Here is a 14,923-nt window from a genome sequence, read left to right on the forward strand (position 1 = left end):
AAGGGGCACCCAGGGGATCCTTCACCAGCCTCAGCCTTCCAGGGACAGCCTTTTCGAAGCCGCCAAGAGCTCCCACGGGGGTCCCTTCCGAGAAGACAAAGTGGAAGACGTCAAAGCCTTGGTCAAAATCATCCCTGTCTTTTTGGCTCTCATCCCGTACTGGACAGTCTACTTTCAGGTGGGTGGATTAACCGCGGTTACTTCTGGATCGTTTTCTAGGATCAGGGCTTTTCAACCAGTGGTACGGGTACCACCTGTGGTACATTGGCACCTGGCAGGTGGTACGCGAGCATCCTAGAGAAGTAGTAGCGGGAGAGGGGAATGGGCTGAACCAATGGCAGCACCGCACAAGCCTGAGCGAGAGATGGCTGGAGCTGCAGGGCTGGCAGGGCTCAGCGGAAGCGCCAGGATCAGCGCCAGGATCCAGCTGGAGCTCAGCACTGATCCTGACGCTTCTGCTGAGCCCAGAAGAAGCGCCGATCAGCTGGAATGTTGCAGCATCTCCAGGCTCTTTTGATTTACATTCAGATGCTTGGCCACTGATTCCTATTTATGACGGTCACAGTGTCCCAGGGTCATGTGAAGGGACCAAAACCTGCTGCAACCACCCAGCAGACGGGGGGAATAAAAACCAAACACCCCCCCACTCCACCCCCGCTGCCAGTCCTCAACAGAAATGCTCACAACAATGGAAACCTCGGACAGGAGGAAGAGCGCCGCCGGGTGGGCAGGTGTCTTGCTCGGCTGTGGCTTGGGGGGCACTTTTTTCAGTGCCATTGTAACTTCGAACAGTCACTAAGCGAACTGTTGTAAGTCGAGGACTACCTGTACTTCATCACTTTTTTCCTTTTTTGGGGGGGGTCATCACGTTTTTGACACCTTGGTAGGCGACTGGTGGTACTCGAATGTTGCCATATCCTAAAAAGTGGTACAATGGGTGAAAAGGTTGAAAAGCCCTGATCTAGGTGGCACAACCTATATGCGAACCGGCAGGTAAGCACAGCAAATTAGACATTAGCCTGATCCGAATTTCTTCGCTTTCAAAACAAGTTCAAGTTCCTCGTCCTCATGCACAGAAAGAAAGCTTCAGAATCTGCTTGAGGCTTAAAAGAGAACTTGCTGGGCACATAACCCCTTATTTATTTATTTTTGCAAAAACTGAGTTAACGCGGCGATTGATTCCAATCGGCCACGATCCATGCTAGGTCAGTGCTAGGAATCCTGGTCAAAGTTAAGAGCACTGGAATCGATCCCTATTGTGGGAAAAAAATTGTCTTTGACGACTCTGGCTTTGCTCAGGCGCGTTCTGAGGTGTCCTTTCTGCGCATGAGGACTAGGAGCTTGGTCTTGTTCTGTGCTTTTTGGCTTGGGACTATCCGGCTACGGGATCGGAGGCTGGACCTGGTCCCGAGTTGTTTGGGTTTAACATTGGGGATTTTACTTCAACAAGCGGCCCAGAGTCAACTGTAAGTGAGTTGAGCAGCCAGATAAATTTTCTTAATAAATAAAAATATATAAACTAGGTTGAAGAGATGGGGACTAACAGCAGCAGCTGTATTTGTGATGTATTCTTTGGTTCACGTGCTTTTTATCATTTATTGTTTCTGTTCCTTCTTAGTGGCCCACAGTCACCTGTGTGTGTGTTTGTGTGGGGGCTCTAAATTGAGTTAAAATAACAGGTTAAGACAGGCAGTTAGATAAATTTAATAAGTAAATAATTGGGAAACTACACTGTGGCCTTTTTTTTTTAGAAGGCAACGGATCATCTGAACAATGGGAGAAACACATTTAATTTGGGGGTATGAGCTGGTTGGTCAGGCTAAAGTTAGTCAGCCATTGACAAAGAGGGTTTGATCCTTCTAGATTTTGTAAAGAAAGGTGCTGAGCCATAAATCCTTTTGACTTCACAGATGCAGACCACCTACGTCCTCCAGAGTCTCCATTTGAAAATCCCACAGTTTTCCAACAGCACGTCCAACGGCACCGCAATCGGCCACACGGTGAGCCACAAAGTGAAAATAGGATAACAAGAGTTGGAAGGGACATCTGTGCAGATTCTCAGTCATCCAGGTTGCCTCTTGAAAAAGCACCTTTGGGGCAGTTGGAAGGGACCTTGGAGATCTTCTAGTCCAGCCCCTACTCAAGCAGGAGACCCTCTACCCATTCGGGACAAATGGCTGTCTGGTCTCTTGTTGAAAACCTCCACGGATGGAGCATCTGCCAGCCTTACCTTATTGAATGGACTAGACTAGACTAGACTAGAATAAAATAGAATAAAATAGAATAAAATAGAATAAAATAGAATAAAATAGAATAAAATAGAAAATGGAATGGAATTACAGAATGGAATGGAATGGAATAGAAGTAGAGTAGAGTAGAGTAGAGTAGAGTAGAAGAGTTGGAAGGGACCTTGGAGTTGTTCCACTGGTTAATTGTTCTAACTGTCAGGAAGTTTCTCCTTAGTTCTAGGTTGCTTCTCTCCTTGGTTAGTTTCCATCCGTTGCTTCTTGTCCTACCTTCAGGTGCTTTGGAGAATAGCTTGACTCCCTCTTCTTTGGGGCAGCCCCTGAGATATTGGAGCACTGCTATCATGTCCCCACTCGTCCTTCTCTTCGTTAAACTAGACATACCCAATTCCAGCAACCGTTCTTTGTATGTTTTAGCCTCCAATCCCCTGATCATCTTTGTTGCTCTTCTCTGCACTCTTTCTAGAGTCTCAACATCTTTTTTACATCGTGGTGACCAAAACTGGATGCAGTATTCCAAGTGTGGCCTTCGTTTGCATAGTTTTCCTTTGTAAACCAAAGCTATAAACAAACAATATCTATACACACACAGTCTTCCATTATTTGAAGGACTGTCACAGAGAAGAGGGAGTCAAGCTATTCTCCAAAGCACCCGAAGTCAGGACAAGAAGCAATGGATGGAAACTAATCAAGGCGAGAAGCAATCTGGAACTAAGGAAGGAGGGTGGAAGGGAGGAAGGAAGGAAGGAAGGCAGGAAGGAAGGAAGGAAGGAAGGAAGGAAGGAAGGAAGGAAGGAAGGAAGGAAGGGCAATGGATGGAAACTAATCAAGGAGAGAAGCAACCTGGAACTAAGGAGAAATTTCTTGACAGTTAGAACAATTAACCAGTGGAACCACCTGCCTCCAGAAGCGGTGAATGCTCCAACACTGGAAGTTTTTAAGAAGAGACTGGACAGCCATTTGTCTGAAATGGTGCAGGGTTTCCTGCCTGAGCAGGGGGTTGGACTCGATGACCTCCAAGGTCCCTCCCAACCCTTTTCGTCTATGTTCTATGTTTTCTAACTAGCTTAAGCAATTGGACTTTTCGTGCAGTGCTAAAAATTGGAGGGTTCCCGAATGCCTTTCCGTGTGTCCCTTCGGGTCTCCCGCGTGGTCCCAGAGCCGTTCATGTCCGTGAAAGCCCGGAGATCACTCCGCAAAACCGCAGGTCAAAACATCTCCCCTTGGAGAAGACCCATCTCCCCCAAAATCCATTGGAAGTCTTGCTCCATCAATTGACCGATCACATACTCCTGTTTTGCCCATTTCAGCATTCCTGGTGCGCTTTGTCTGGCATAAATATTTCATCATTAGAGTAATCACAGTTTTTAAAAAAAAGACCATTGGAGATTCTGGTGAGGCTTTCCCGTTTAATTGGGATTTTTCACCCTTCCCCTCGTGAACCTTTCTGGTGATTACAGAGGAGCGAGTAACTTTTTGCAAGCGGCTAAGGGTATATCGGCTTGACCTGGGTCAACATCTCACAAGGTGGAATTTTTAATGAAGAGCAAGGCATCTGCAGAAGGTCTGCAACAACAGAGAGAGGATGAGAGCAGATCCCCACGCGGTTTTTGTGTAAATAACTTTATTTTAGGAACGGTTTTTCTGTGCAGACCACGCGTGCTGATGGTTTAACCTATGATCCCTCATGAAACTGCCGTTCTTCTCCGCTTGTGGGTTGATGAAGACAGACACTTAATGAGTTTACAGTTTCTGCATCTCAGAGTGGAGGGGGGGGGGAATTTTAATTTCTCTGCTGACAGGATTTTGTTTTTAGCTCCTGGGAAGTTGGCTGGCGGGGGCCCAAGGATTGAGCAGATGTTCTCCAAAGCCAGAGGGCCGTAGGGATAAAAGCAAAGTGGAACGGCTTGCCTCCAGAAGTTGTGGGTGCTCCATCACTGGAGGCTTTTAAGAAGAGATTGGTCAACCATTTGTCTGAAGTGGTCTAGGGTTTCCTGCCTGAACTGGGGGTTGGACTGGAAAACCTCCAAGGTCCCTTCCAAGATTGCTGTTCTGTTATTCTGTAAATCGTAGGTTCTGCTCGCTCTCACACACATTAATCATTGCTGACGTTGGGTTGAGGTTCCTCAACGAGCAACATGGGGTCCATCTGCACAGAACAGGGGTCCCAGGTGGAGGACTAGATGGTTGAATTTGGGTTGTTGCCTTCATCTCTGTCTCTCCACCCCAGTTCCCCGCAGCTTGGCTAACCATGTTTGACGCTGTGCTGATTCTCATCCTCATACCCCTGAAAGACAAAGTGGTGGACCCCATCTTGAAGAAGAAGGGGCTTCTTCCTTCCTCACTGAAGAGAATCGCCTTGGGGATGTTCTTCGTCATGTGCTCTGCGTTTGCTGCAGGTAAGGCACAGGATTTTGGGCTATGGAGTGCCACCATTGGACCAGGCGATTGATATGGTGTCATGAGGTCTATGGAGATTCTCAGTCATCCAGGTCAAGATTGTCCCAAAGAAGAAATAGAGAGGGAACCTCAATGTTGGAGATTTTTTTAGAGATATTGATTGATTTAATATTTAGGATTTAGATTTATAATGGAAATGAAAATTAATTGTTACATTATAGTTGGAAATTGTAATATGGAAATGGGTTCGTGATCATGAAAGATATTGTATTAGTAAATGAGGACCTACCAGGAACGAGAAATAGAATATATCTGTGAAAGAAAGTAAGAATGTAATTTTTGGAATAATATATGTACTCTATACACGATAATTATTTTGTAATGGAATGAGGGAAATTAGGTTTACTCAAAGTCTAAATATTATGGTTATTAAAGGCTAATTGGAACATGGTAAATGGAATTAAGTAAAACTTAAAAACAGGACTTGGATATGTACAGTATNTATAAGTAAAATGTTATTGACAAACGTATTGATTGATTGAGCTTTATTTAGAAATGTCTTAATTTGAATGGGATATAATAATAATGGGAAATAGAGAGGGAATTTTAAGGATCTAACCTGCAATCCCCATCTGTGGTGATAGAGGGGGGCTAAACCCATCTTATTCTCCTTCTGATGGTTTGGATTACTGCACAGTTGATCCTAAACAGGATGACCAATCAAGGCGAGCACCGTGCAATCAAAACCGCAATGCTTTGTACACAGGTGTGAGGTCAGGAAGAACGTGGCGGAACCTCAGATAAGATGTTGCAGATTGCGAGTCATTTCCTGCGTGTTTTTTTTCCTTCCAGGAATATTGGAAAGCGACCGGCTAAGGAGAGTCAAGACCAAAATAATTGATCAGAAGATTGGGACGACCATCTATCATGCAGCCGACATGTCCGTCTGGTGGCAGATCCCTCAGTATATTCTGATCGGAATCAGCGAGATCTTAGCCAGCATTGCAGGTTGGTTTAAAATGTTGCGTGTGCAAAACAGGCTCCCCTTAAGCCTCTTCATTCAGTCTATCATTCCCTAGCCGAAAAGACCAGAGATTGCAAGTCTCTCTTTGTAATCTTTGGAGAATCTGAGTAGGTAATCTAGGGCCAACTGCCTGGGTCCTCAACCTTTGTTAGTTTTTAGACGGTTTTCATTGAGTAACCAAATTGGCTGCATCAGTACATTTCTCTGAGGCAGAAGTGGGCAATTAATTTTCCCAAGGGGCTACATGAGAAAGCGGGACTGCCGTGGAGGGCCAAACTGATAGGCTGAACGTAATTCTGCTCAATTACGTGCATGGCGTAGAGTTATTTATGAGGATGTTTTTGAGTTTGGGTCATGAAACGTCTGCGGGAAAACAACCAAACTCGGAGAATACCGAGGACCCCAGAGTTCTCCTCCTCCTCCTCCACCTCCTCCTCCTCCTCCTCCTCCTTTTTTCCATAAATCTCATTCCCTTCTAGTACTGATGATGTACCCTAGTTGGGTCATGAAACATCTGCGGGAAAACAGCCAAACTCAGAGAGGACCAAGGACCCCAGAATCGTTGTTGTCGTCCTCCTCCTCCTCCTCCACCTCCTCCTCCTCCTCCTCCTCCTCCTCTTTTTCATAAAGTTCACTCCTTTCTAGTACTGATGATGTTCCCTAGTTGGGTCATGAAATGTCTGTGACAAAACATTCAAGCTCAGACAGCACCGAGGACCCCAGTCGTCGTCATCGTCGTCGTCATCGTCCTCCTCCTCCTCCTCCTCCTTTTGACCCCCACAAACCTCACTCCCTTGTAGTACTGATGATGTTCCCTAGTTGGGTCATGAAATATCTGTGAGAAAACATTCAAGCTCAGACAGCACCGAGGACCCCAGTCGTCTTCATCGTCCTCCTCCTCCTCCTCCTGCTCCTCCTCCTCCTCCTCCTCCTCCTCCTCTTTTCCATAAAGCTCACTCCCTTCTAGTACTGATGATGTTCCCTAGTTGGGTCATGAAATGTCTACGAGAAAACCACCAAGCTCAGAGAGCACCAAGGATCCCTCAAACACTTATTTACATTTGATTTCTGATTCCCGACTGATCTCACATGGGCCTGATAAGGACAGCCAAAGGGCTGGATGTGGTCTGGAGCCCATAAAAAGCCCAGGTTTAAGGCGTAAACACTCTACTTACAGTACAAACTACTATTGGCCCACACCAGGATTTAACTCCAGGGAAGCAGCCAGATTGTTGGACGGCCTCTAGGTTATTTTGGGTAGATTTTTTTAAAAAATTCCTGGCTTGACTAAACCAGGGTGTGGTGGCCTCTTCGCTGGTGCCTCAATATCCAGGCGCATCATCCACAATTGATATATTTTTTTTCTCTTCTCCCTGTGTGTTCCTCTCCTCCCCTCCAACTTTTGGTGCAACCTACAAAGGGGAGGTGTGTGCGTGGCCGTAAAATCTCATTTTCTGGACCGTTTCACACACATTTTAGGTTCATTAGGGAAAAAAAAGCCGCCAGCCTCTCACTCTTTCGCACAGCACTCCGATCGCCTTGTCTCCTAATTAAATCATAGCCGTGTTCTCACCGTGGGGCTCAAATCAATTCCGATCAACTTGGTTTCTCCTTTTGTGGGTTTTTGCTAGCAGTGACAAACTCGCCTCCAGTTTTTACGGGCAGGAGCTGGGCATTTTTGAGTCTAGAAATCAAATATTGCAGAGGAGCACCTGGGAGAAAGATGCTGGATCAAGCCCCGGTGAAGACTAGACCAACATTCAGAGGCCCAGTTTGGTCTAGTGGTTAAGGTTCCAGGCCAGAAAGTGGGCGTCTGTGAGTTCTAGTCCCGCCTTAGGCATGAAAGCCAGCTGGGTGACTTTGGGCCATTCACCAGGAGACTTGGGAATTCTAGTTCTAGTTCTAGTCCTGCCTTAGCCATGAAAACCAGCTAGGTGACTGGGAGTTGTGATCCCATCTTGGGCAGGAAAGCCAGCTGGGTGACTTTGGGCCAATCACCAGGAGACTTGGGAATTCTAGTTCTAGTTCTAGTCCTGCCTTAGCCATGAAAACCAGCTGGGTGACTGGGAGTTCTGATCCCATCTTGGGCAGGAAAGCCAGCTAAGTGACTTTGGGCCAATCACCAGGAGACTGGGAGTTCTAGTGACATCTTGGGTGTGAAAGCCAACTGGGTGACATTGGGCCAGTCATCAGGAGACTGGAAGTTCTGGTCCCATCTTGGGTGTGAAAGCAAGCTGAGTGACTTTGGGCCAATCACCAGGAGACTGGGAATTCTAGTCCCACTTTAAGCATGAAAGCCAGCTAGGTGTCTTTGGGCCCATCAACGGGAGACCAGGAGTTCTAGTCCCATCTTGGGCGTGAAAGCCAGCTAGATGACTTTGGCCCAATCACCAGGAGACTGGGAGTTCTAGTCCTGCCTTAGGCCTGAAAGTTGGCGGGCTGATTTTGGCCTATCACCAGGAGACTGGGAATTCTAGTTCCACCTTAGGCATAAAAGCCAAGTGGGCGACCTTGGGCCAGTCCTTCTCTCTCAGCCCAACTCACCACTCGGGTTTGTCGCTGTGAGTAAACTAGGAGGAAGACGGCGCATTGGGAGGTGTTCACCGGCTTGAGTTGCGTGTAAAAATCAATTAGGGCGGGGTGCAGATAAATAAACAAACATCCGATCTGCAAAAAAAAGACCATCTTTCCCTAGACGAGGGATGTGCACACGGGAATGTCGTGTGTGTGTGTCTCCCTCTGTGTTGCTCATTCTAAAAATGCGAGCGGTACACAAGAAGGATCGCATTGCTGGTATTTAGGCTTGATTAAAATTCAATACGGCGGCTGGTGTACTTTTCCACTCCTAATGTTGAATTATTTCTTTTTTCCCCTCCGGACACATTTGAAATGGCAATTTGGCCATTTGCTCGAAAAGGCCTCCAGAGGCAATCTTTTAAGGCTTGGTGGGAGTGCAAATAGGAATTGGGCTTTGTTTTTTGGGGGTTTTTGTCGATTTTTGAATTCTGGATTGAGAACAAGACTCTCCCGTTCCTCATTCTTTCGTTCCTCTCCGTAGGGAACGAGCCACGTTTTGTCCTCTCTTCTCCAGGAAAATTCAGATTTAGAAAGTTAAGGATTTTGCTTCTTTCTGATATTTTGAAGAGGCTTCGTCTGAAAAAAAAACCCCAGACATCGTTTTTTGGGAGGCAATCAATGGATCGACAGCTCACCCAGCCTGCTTTTGTGAGTTGTAGCTGCGCGTTGACCACGAGAGGGCAGGATTTCCAGAGGTTTGAGAGGCACAACCTACACAACATTTTGTGCCTGGCGCTTGAGTTCTGGACATCGGAGGCTGCCCCCGTTTTGAATTTCCAAGCACAAAAGCCAAAACTGTCCTTGTCGAGTGGTGAGAGCACCGTAAAGCAGAGTATGAAACCTGCGATGCAAATGAATTAAAAGGCAAATAGATTTTAAATGTCTGAAAATCCGTTGCTTCACCCTTGGTCCCGAGAGAAACTTAGGTTTTGCGCCTAGCGCAATCGCTCCCAACGGAATAAAGAGGCAGAGAAACAGGAATCTTTCTGTCGAAGTTAGCTTGCGAACTCACCCTTGTCTGTCTGTCTGTCTTCTCTTTTTTTTTGTTCCAGGTTTGGAATTTGCCTATTCCGCGGCTCCAAAATCCATGCAAAGTGCAATCATGGGTCTCTTCTTCTTTTTTTCTGGAATTGGCTCTTTCGTGGGCTCCGGACTCCTGGAGTTGGTGTCCTTCAACTCAATCGGTTGGATGAGTAATCACACAGATTTGGGTCAGTTATCTCTATTGCCTGGAATTTCCCCCCCCCCCAAAAAAAATATGCAGGCAGAAAACCATATTCAAGTTTACCTTTTATATGAATAACAACAACAACAGCAACAACAACAACAAAACAACAGGAACAACAACAACAATAATAATAAACTTGGAAGAGACTTTGGAGGTCATCTAGTCCAACCCCCCTGCTCAGGCAGGAAACCCTATACCATTTCAGACAAATGGCTGTCCAGTCTCCTCCTCCTCCTCCTCCTCCTCCTCCTCCTCCTCATCATCATCATCATCATCATCATCGTAATAGTAATAATAATAATATAAAGTTGGAAGATACCTCGGAGGTCATCTAGTCCAACCCCTGCTCAGGCAGGAAACCCTATACCATTTCAGACAAATGGCTATCCAGTCTCAATAATAATAATAATAATAATAATAATAATAATAATAATAATAATAATAATAATAATAATAATAATAATAATAGTTGGAAGGTACCTTGGAGGTCATCTAGTCCAACCCCCTGCTCAGGCAGGAAACCCTATACCATTTCAGACAAATGGCTATCCAGTCTCAATAATAATAATAGTAATAGTAATAGTAATAATAATAATATAAAGTTGGAAGGCACCTTGGAGGTCATCTAGACCAACCCCCTGCTCAGGCAGAAAACCCTATACCATTTCAGACAAATGGCTGTCCAGTCTCCTCCTCCTCCTCCTCCTCCTCCTCCTCCTCCTCCTCCTCATCATCATCATCATCATAATAGTAATAGTAATAATAATAATATAAAGTTGGAAGATACCTCGGAGGTCATCTAGTCCAACCCCTGCTCAGGCAGGAAACCCTATACCATTTCAGACAAATGGCTATCCAGTCTCAATAATAATAATAATAATAATAATAATAATAATAATAATAATAGTTGGAAGATACCTTGGAGGTCATCTAGACCAACCCCCTGCTCAGGCAGGAAACCCTATACCATTTCAGACAAATGGCTATCCAGTCTCAATAATAATAATAATAATAATAATAATAATAATAATAATAATAATAATAATAATAATAATAATAATAATAATAATAATAATAGTTGGAAGATACCTTGGAGGTCATCTAGACCAACCCCCTGCTCAGGCAGGAAACCCTATACCATTTCAGACAAATGGCTGTCCAGTCTCTTCTTAAAAAGCTCCAGTGCTGGAGCATTCACAACTTCTGGAAGTAGGATTTGGGAATGGCCAGTCTGGAGAAAAGAAGAAATAGGGGAGACATGATAGCAGTGTTCCAGTATTTGAGGGGCTGCCACAAAGAAGTGGGGACCAAATTATTCTCCAAAGCACCAGAGGGCAGGACAAGAAACAATGGTTGGAAACTGATCAATCTGGAATTAAGGAGAAACTTCCTGAGGACAATTAAGCAGTGGAACAGCTTGCCACCAGAAATCGTGGGTGCTCCATCCCTGGAGGTTTTTAAGAAGAGACTGGACAGTCACTTGTCTGAGATGGTATAGGATCTCCTGCTTGAGCAGGGGGTTGGACTAGAAGACCTCCCAGGTCCCTTCCAGCTCTATTCTGATTCTGATTTTTAGCAAATGGGGATTGTAAATGAAAGAAACCCTGTAATAAACACATTCTCCTCTGAAATCTTAGGGGACCAGCTGAGCAAGACACAACTTAGTACCTAACATGGAAGCACTCTACTTCACTAAATGAGCTAACGGGGAACTTTTTTTGGGGGGGGGGCATAAAAGTTCTCAGGACCTTCTCAAATCAGGCAAGAAACTGATTCAGCAAGAAGAGCCCTACAAACGCTCGGATGGGCAATTATTTTCCCGATGAATCGATCAGGCTCAAATCCTCTCCTTCACCGATCCGCACAGACCCCCAAATTGCCAGCCAGCGTTCCTCTAAAACAATTAAAATTAGTTCTGCCTTGTGCGCGCGAGAAAAAGATTTTTATGGCCTGCGCAGTCTGATCCGTAAAAGAGGGGGGGGGAGGCAGTTTTTTTAAGCCCCTGTGCTTTTCAGGGAAAATATAGATCCTGGTTTTAAGTATCAGGTGGAAGAGCTTTGCTGTGGTTCTCGCCTCTGATTTAAAATGGGTTTAATTGAATTAATGCTTCCAAAGAAAAGAGGCTTCACCTTGACACAGGGGTATGACCGGCGAACTGACAGAATTCAGGTAGTTTCTTAAGCAAAGGAAATGTTTAATTAATATGTTTTGATTGGGCTGAAGGGGTCTGATTTGGCTGTAAATGTCAGGAAATCATACCTTCATTCCGCTCTTTTTTCCTTCCTTCCTTCCTCTCCATTCTCTTTTCCTCTCCTCTTCTCTTTTCTTGTCTCGTCTCTTCTTCTCTTCCTTCCCTCCCCTCTCCTCCTCCTCCTCCTCCTCCTCTTCTTCTTCTTCTTCTTCTTCTTCTTCTTCTTCTTTCCTCCTCTTCTTCTTCTTCTTCTTCTTCCTCTTTTCTTCTTCTTCTTCTTCTTCTTCTTCTTCTTCTTCTTCTTCTTCTTCTTCTCCTCTTCCTTTCTTCTTCTTCTTCTTCTTCTTCTTCTTCTTCTTCTTCTTCTTCTTCTTCTTCTTCTTTCCTCCTCTTCTTCTTCTTCTTCTTCTTCTTCCTCTTTTCTTCTTCTTCTTCTTCTTCTTCTTCTTCTTCTTCTTCTTCTTCTTCTTCTTCTTCTTCTTCTTCTTCTTCTTCTTTTTTCATATCTGCCCACCTTAGGTGAGTCCCAATCTTTGCCTTAAATTAAACGTTTTCTTTCTGGGACGTGTTCTAACTTCCCAGGCTCCATCCCTAGACAACCAAACCCGTCTCCTTACTTTTTTCTGCTTCCTGGACAGCTGCTTACTCCGCCTCTTGTCTCCCTGGCAGGTAACATCAACGGTTGCCATTTAAACTACTACTTTTTCCTCCTGGCGGTGATCCAGGGCGTCACCTTGCTGCTTTTCCTCATCGTGTCTGTCAAATACGACCGTCAGAAGTCGAGGACTAACGCCGGACGGACTTGACGTGACCGTCACAGAAGACGTGGAAGTCAGTGGGGAGGATCAGGAGCTGTGGCTGACCCAGCGAGAAACCGCCATTTCAGAGGGACGTTTTCGTTTGACTTGCATGATTTTTGACTTCTAGTTTGGCCCCCTCCCTGCTCTTACACACACACACAACAAATACACACACACACACACGCCGCTAAAAGCAGAGAGTGCCTTACGCTAGCAAACTAATGTTCCAGGCTGCATCCTGGGACGTAGACCAGACTTTGTCTGAGGTGTCCACGTTTCTCTGATGCTTTTTTTCCCCTCCAATCTGCTCAAGCCAGGATGTCACCTTTGGAACCCGACATCACAAACCCAGAAGCATTTCGGCTTCCCTTCCGGTGTGACGGACGGACAGAACTGCGCATCGGATGTGCGGGCATGCCTTTGTGTGACCGCGTCACCCATCCTGGCTTGAAAAATAATTCATTCCTCCCCCTGGACGCCTTTTGAGGGTCATAGGCCACGGTGCGACATCAACTTAGGTTTGTTAGTTGCTGGGCATCAAACGTTCTCTCTTACACGAGCATCACCAATGGTCCTGGTGGGTGGCACTCCGAAGCTCTACCGAGGGCTCTGGCGTTATGGCTGGGGATCATAGGCCTTTTTACTCCAGGGTATGAAGAGAACTAGTCAGACAAGGCTGAAATAAAGGATATTTTTAAGCTACTGTAGGTTTTGGGGTGGGGGGGATGTTTGGTTTGGTTTTATGTTAGCAATTATTTGGGAGTGCGAAACTGGTTTGGCATATTCTTGCCTGTTTCCTGACCCTTCCTTCCTCTCTTTTCTCCCTTCCTTCCTTCCTTCCTCCCTCCCTCTCTCCCTCCCTCTTCCTTCCTCCCTCCTTCTTTCTCCTTCCTCCCTTCCTCTTCCTCCCTACCTCCCTCTTTCTCCTTCCTTCCTCCCTTCCTCTTCTTCCTCCCTCCTTCTCCTTTCTCCCTTCCTCTTCTTCCCTCCCTCCCTTTCTCCTGCCTTCCTGCCTCCCTCTTCTTCCTCCCTCCCTTCTTTCTCCTTCCTCCCTTCCTCCCTCCCTCTTTCTCCTTCCTTTCTTCCTTCCTTCCCCTTCTTCCCTCCATCTTTTCCTTCCTTCCTTCTTTCCTCCCTCCTTCTTTCTCCTTCCTCCCTTCCTCCCTACCTCCCTCTTTCTCCTTCCTTCCTTCCTTCCTTCCTTCCTTCCTTCCTTCCTCTTCTTCCTTCCTTCCTCTTCTTCCCTCCCTCCCTTTCTCCTGCCTTCCTGCCTCCCTCCCTCCCTCTTCTTCCTCCCTCCCTTCTTTCTCCTCCCTCCCTCTTCCTCCCTCCCTCCCTCCCTCCCTTTCTCCTTCCTTTCTGCCTTCCTCTTCTTCCTTCCTTCCTTCCTTCCTTCCTTCCTTCCCCTTCTTCCCTCCATCTTTTCCTTCCTCCCTCCCTTCCCAGGGTTTTTTTTTTTTAATGACATTTGGGTTTAAATCTTCATCTGCTTCTGTTTTTCAAGTTGTCTCAGCCCCAACCTTGACTCGTCAACCCTTTAAACCAACTCTTTGCACTGAATTTTAGAGTCATTGGAGGGAAGAAAATCAACTTTGCCTTTTTTTTAGTTTTTTTTTTAAGAAAAACAACCTGAGAATTGCTGCTTAATTCTTAACCATGGAGGGGAGGCAGATCTCTTCTCTTTTTAAAAATATCAAATATCTTCCTTTAAACTTGTTTACACAACCCTTGTGATATGACCCTGTGTAAATAAATTTTAAAAAAACGGCTCGTCTCCATATTTTCTCTCCAAATTCGGTCCTTTGAGTTGCAAGGCGAAAATGTCTGAGAATAAACTCAGTACTTAAAAAAAACTGATGTGGTGCTGCAACGCTATTTGGAAGCTATTTTGGTATGTCTAGTTTTTCCTAGTGAAAAAACGGTCACAAGTCGCTTTTTTCAGTGCTGTTGTAACTTTGAACGGTCTGTTGTAAGCCAAGGTCTACTTAGGTAGTCCTGGACTTAGGCCCATCATCCCCTAAAGCCGACATCACCATTAAATTAATCTGATTTACGAACCCAACCCGTGGGGTCAATCCCAAAGCCAGCTCAGTTTGCAAAAAGGGTGTTTTATTCTATTTGACAAAAAAATCTATTTTATTAGGCAGGTCTGTGGGCACCTAACTCTGAAGCCGTTCATCCTCCGTCTATTCGGTAATAAAGCGACTGTCTCCTCTTAGAGAAAGAAATTTGGGGTGATTTAGCGTCTATTCCTCCGAAGTTAGAAAAAAATTTACACCTTAATGGCTGTCAGATCTTTAATGGCTCGATGGGCTAGAATTATGCCGTCGTGAAATCGAACTAACCAACCTTTAATCTCAGTCACCTGCTGATGTTGACACCCTTGAATTTTCAAAAGTCCTGCCCTTCCTTTTCAAATAGGAAAGCAGATGATCAGCTGTCTGTCTATCATCTATG

At 45.5% G+C, this 14,923-nt stretch overlaps 1 protein-coding gene across 1 annotated transcript in view; it reads left to right on the forward strand.

The window, feature by feature from the left end:
* Positions 1-12,511, forward strand: part of SLC15A4 (solute carrier family 15 member 4) — a 20,547-nt gene extending 8,036 nt beyond the window's left edge. The window contains exons 3-8 of the mRNA XM_015823616.1: positions 4-178; positions 1,911-2,000; positions 4,477-4,645; positions 5,499-5,654; positions 9,300-9,458; positions 12,336-12,511. Of these exons, the coding sequence (XP_015679102.1) occupies positions 4-178; positions 1,911-2,000; positions 4,477-4,645; positions 5,499-5,654; positions 9,300-9,458; positions 12,336-12,472 (886 nt within the window). The 3' untranslated portion in view covers positions 12,473-12,511. The remainder of the gene's footprint in view (positions 1-3; positions 179-1,910; positions 2,001-4,476; positions 4,646-5,498; positions 5,655-9,299; positions 9,459-12,335) is intronic.
* Positions 12,512-14,923: the final 2,412 nt, after the last annotated feature.

Source organism: Protobothrops mucrosquamatus, unplaced genomic scaffold (genome assembly GCF_001527695.2).
Source record: "Protobothrops mucrosquamatus isolate PMUCROS unplaced genomic scaffold, P.Mucros_1.0 scaffold1929, whole genome shotgun sequence".
In the NCBI taxonomy this organism is placed as follows: Eukaryota; Metazoa; Chordata; class Lepidosauria; order Squamata; family Viperidae; genus Protobothrops; species Protobothrops mucrosquamatus.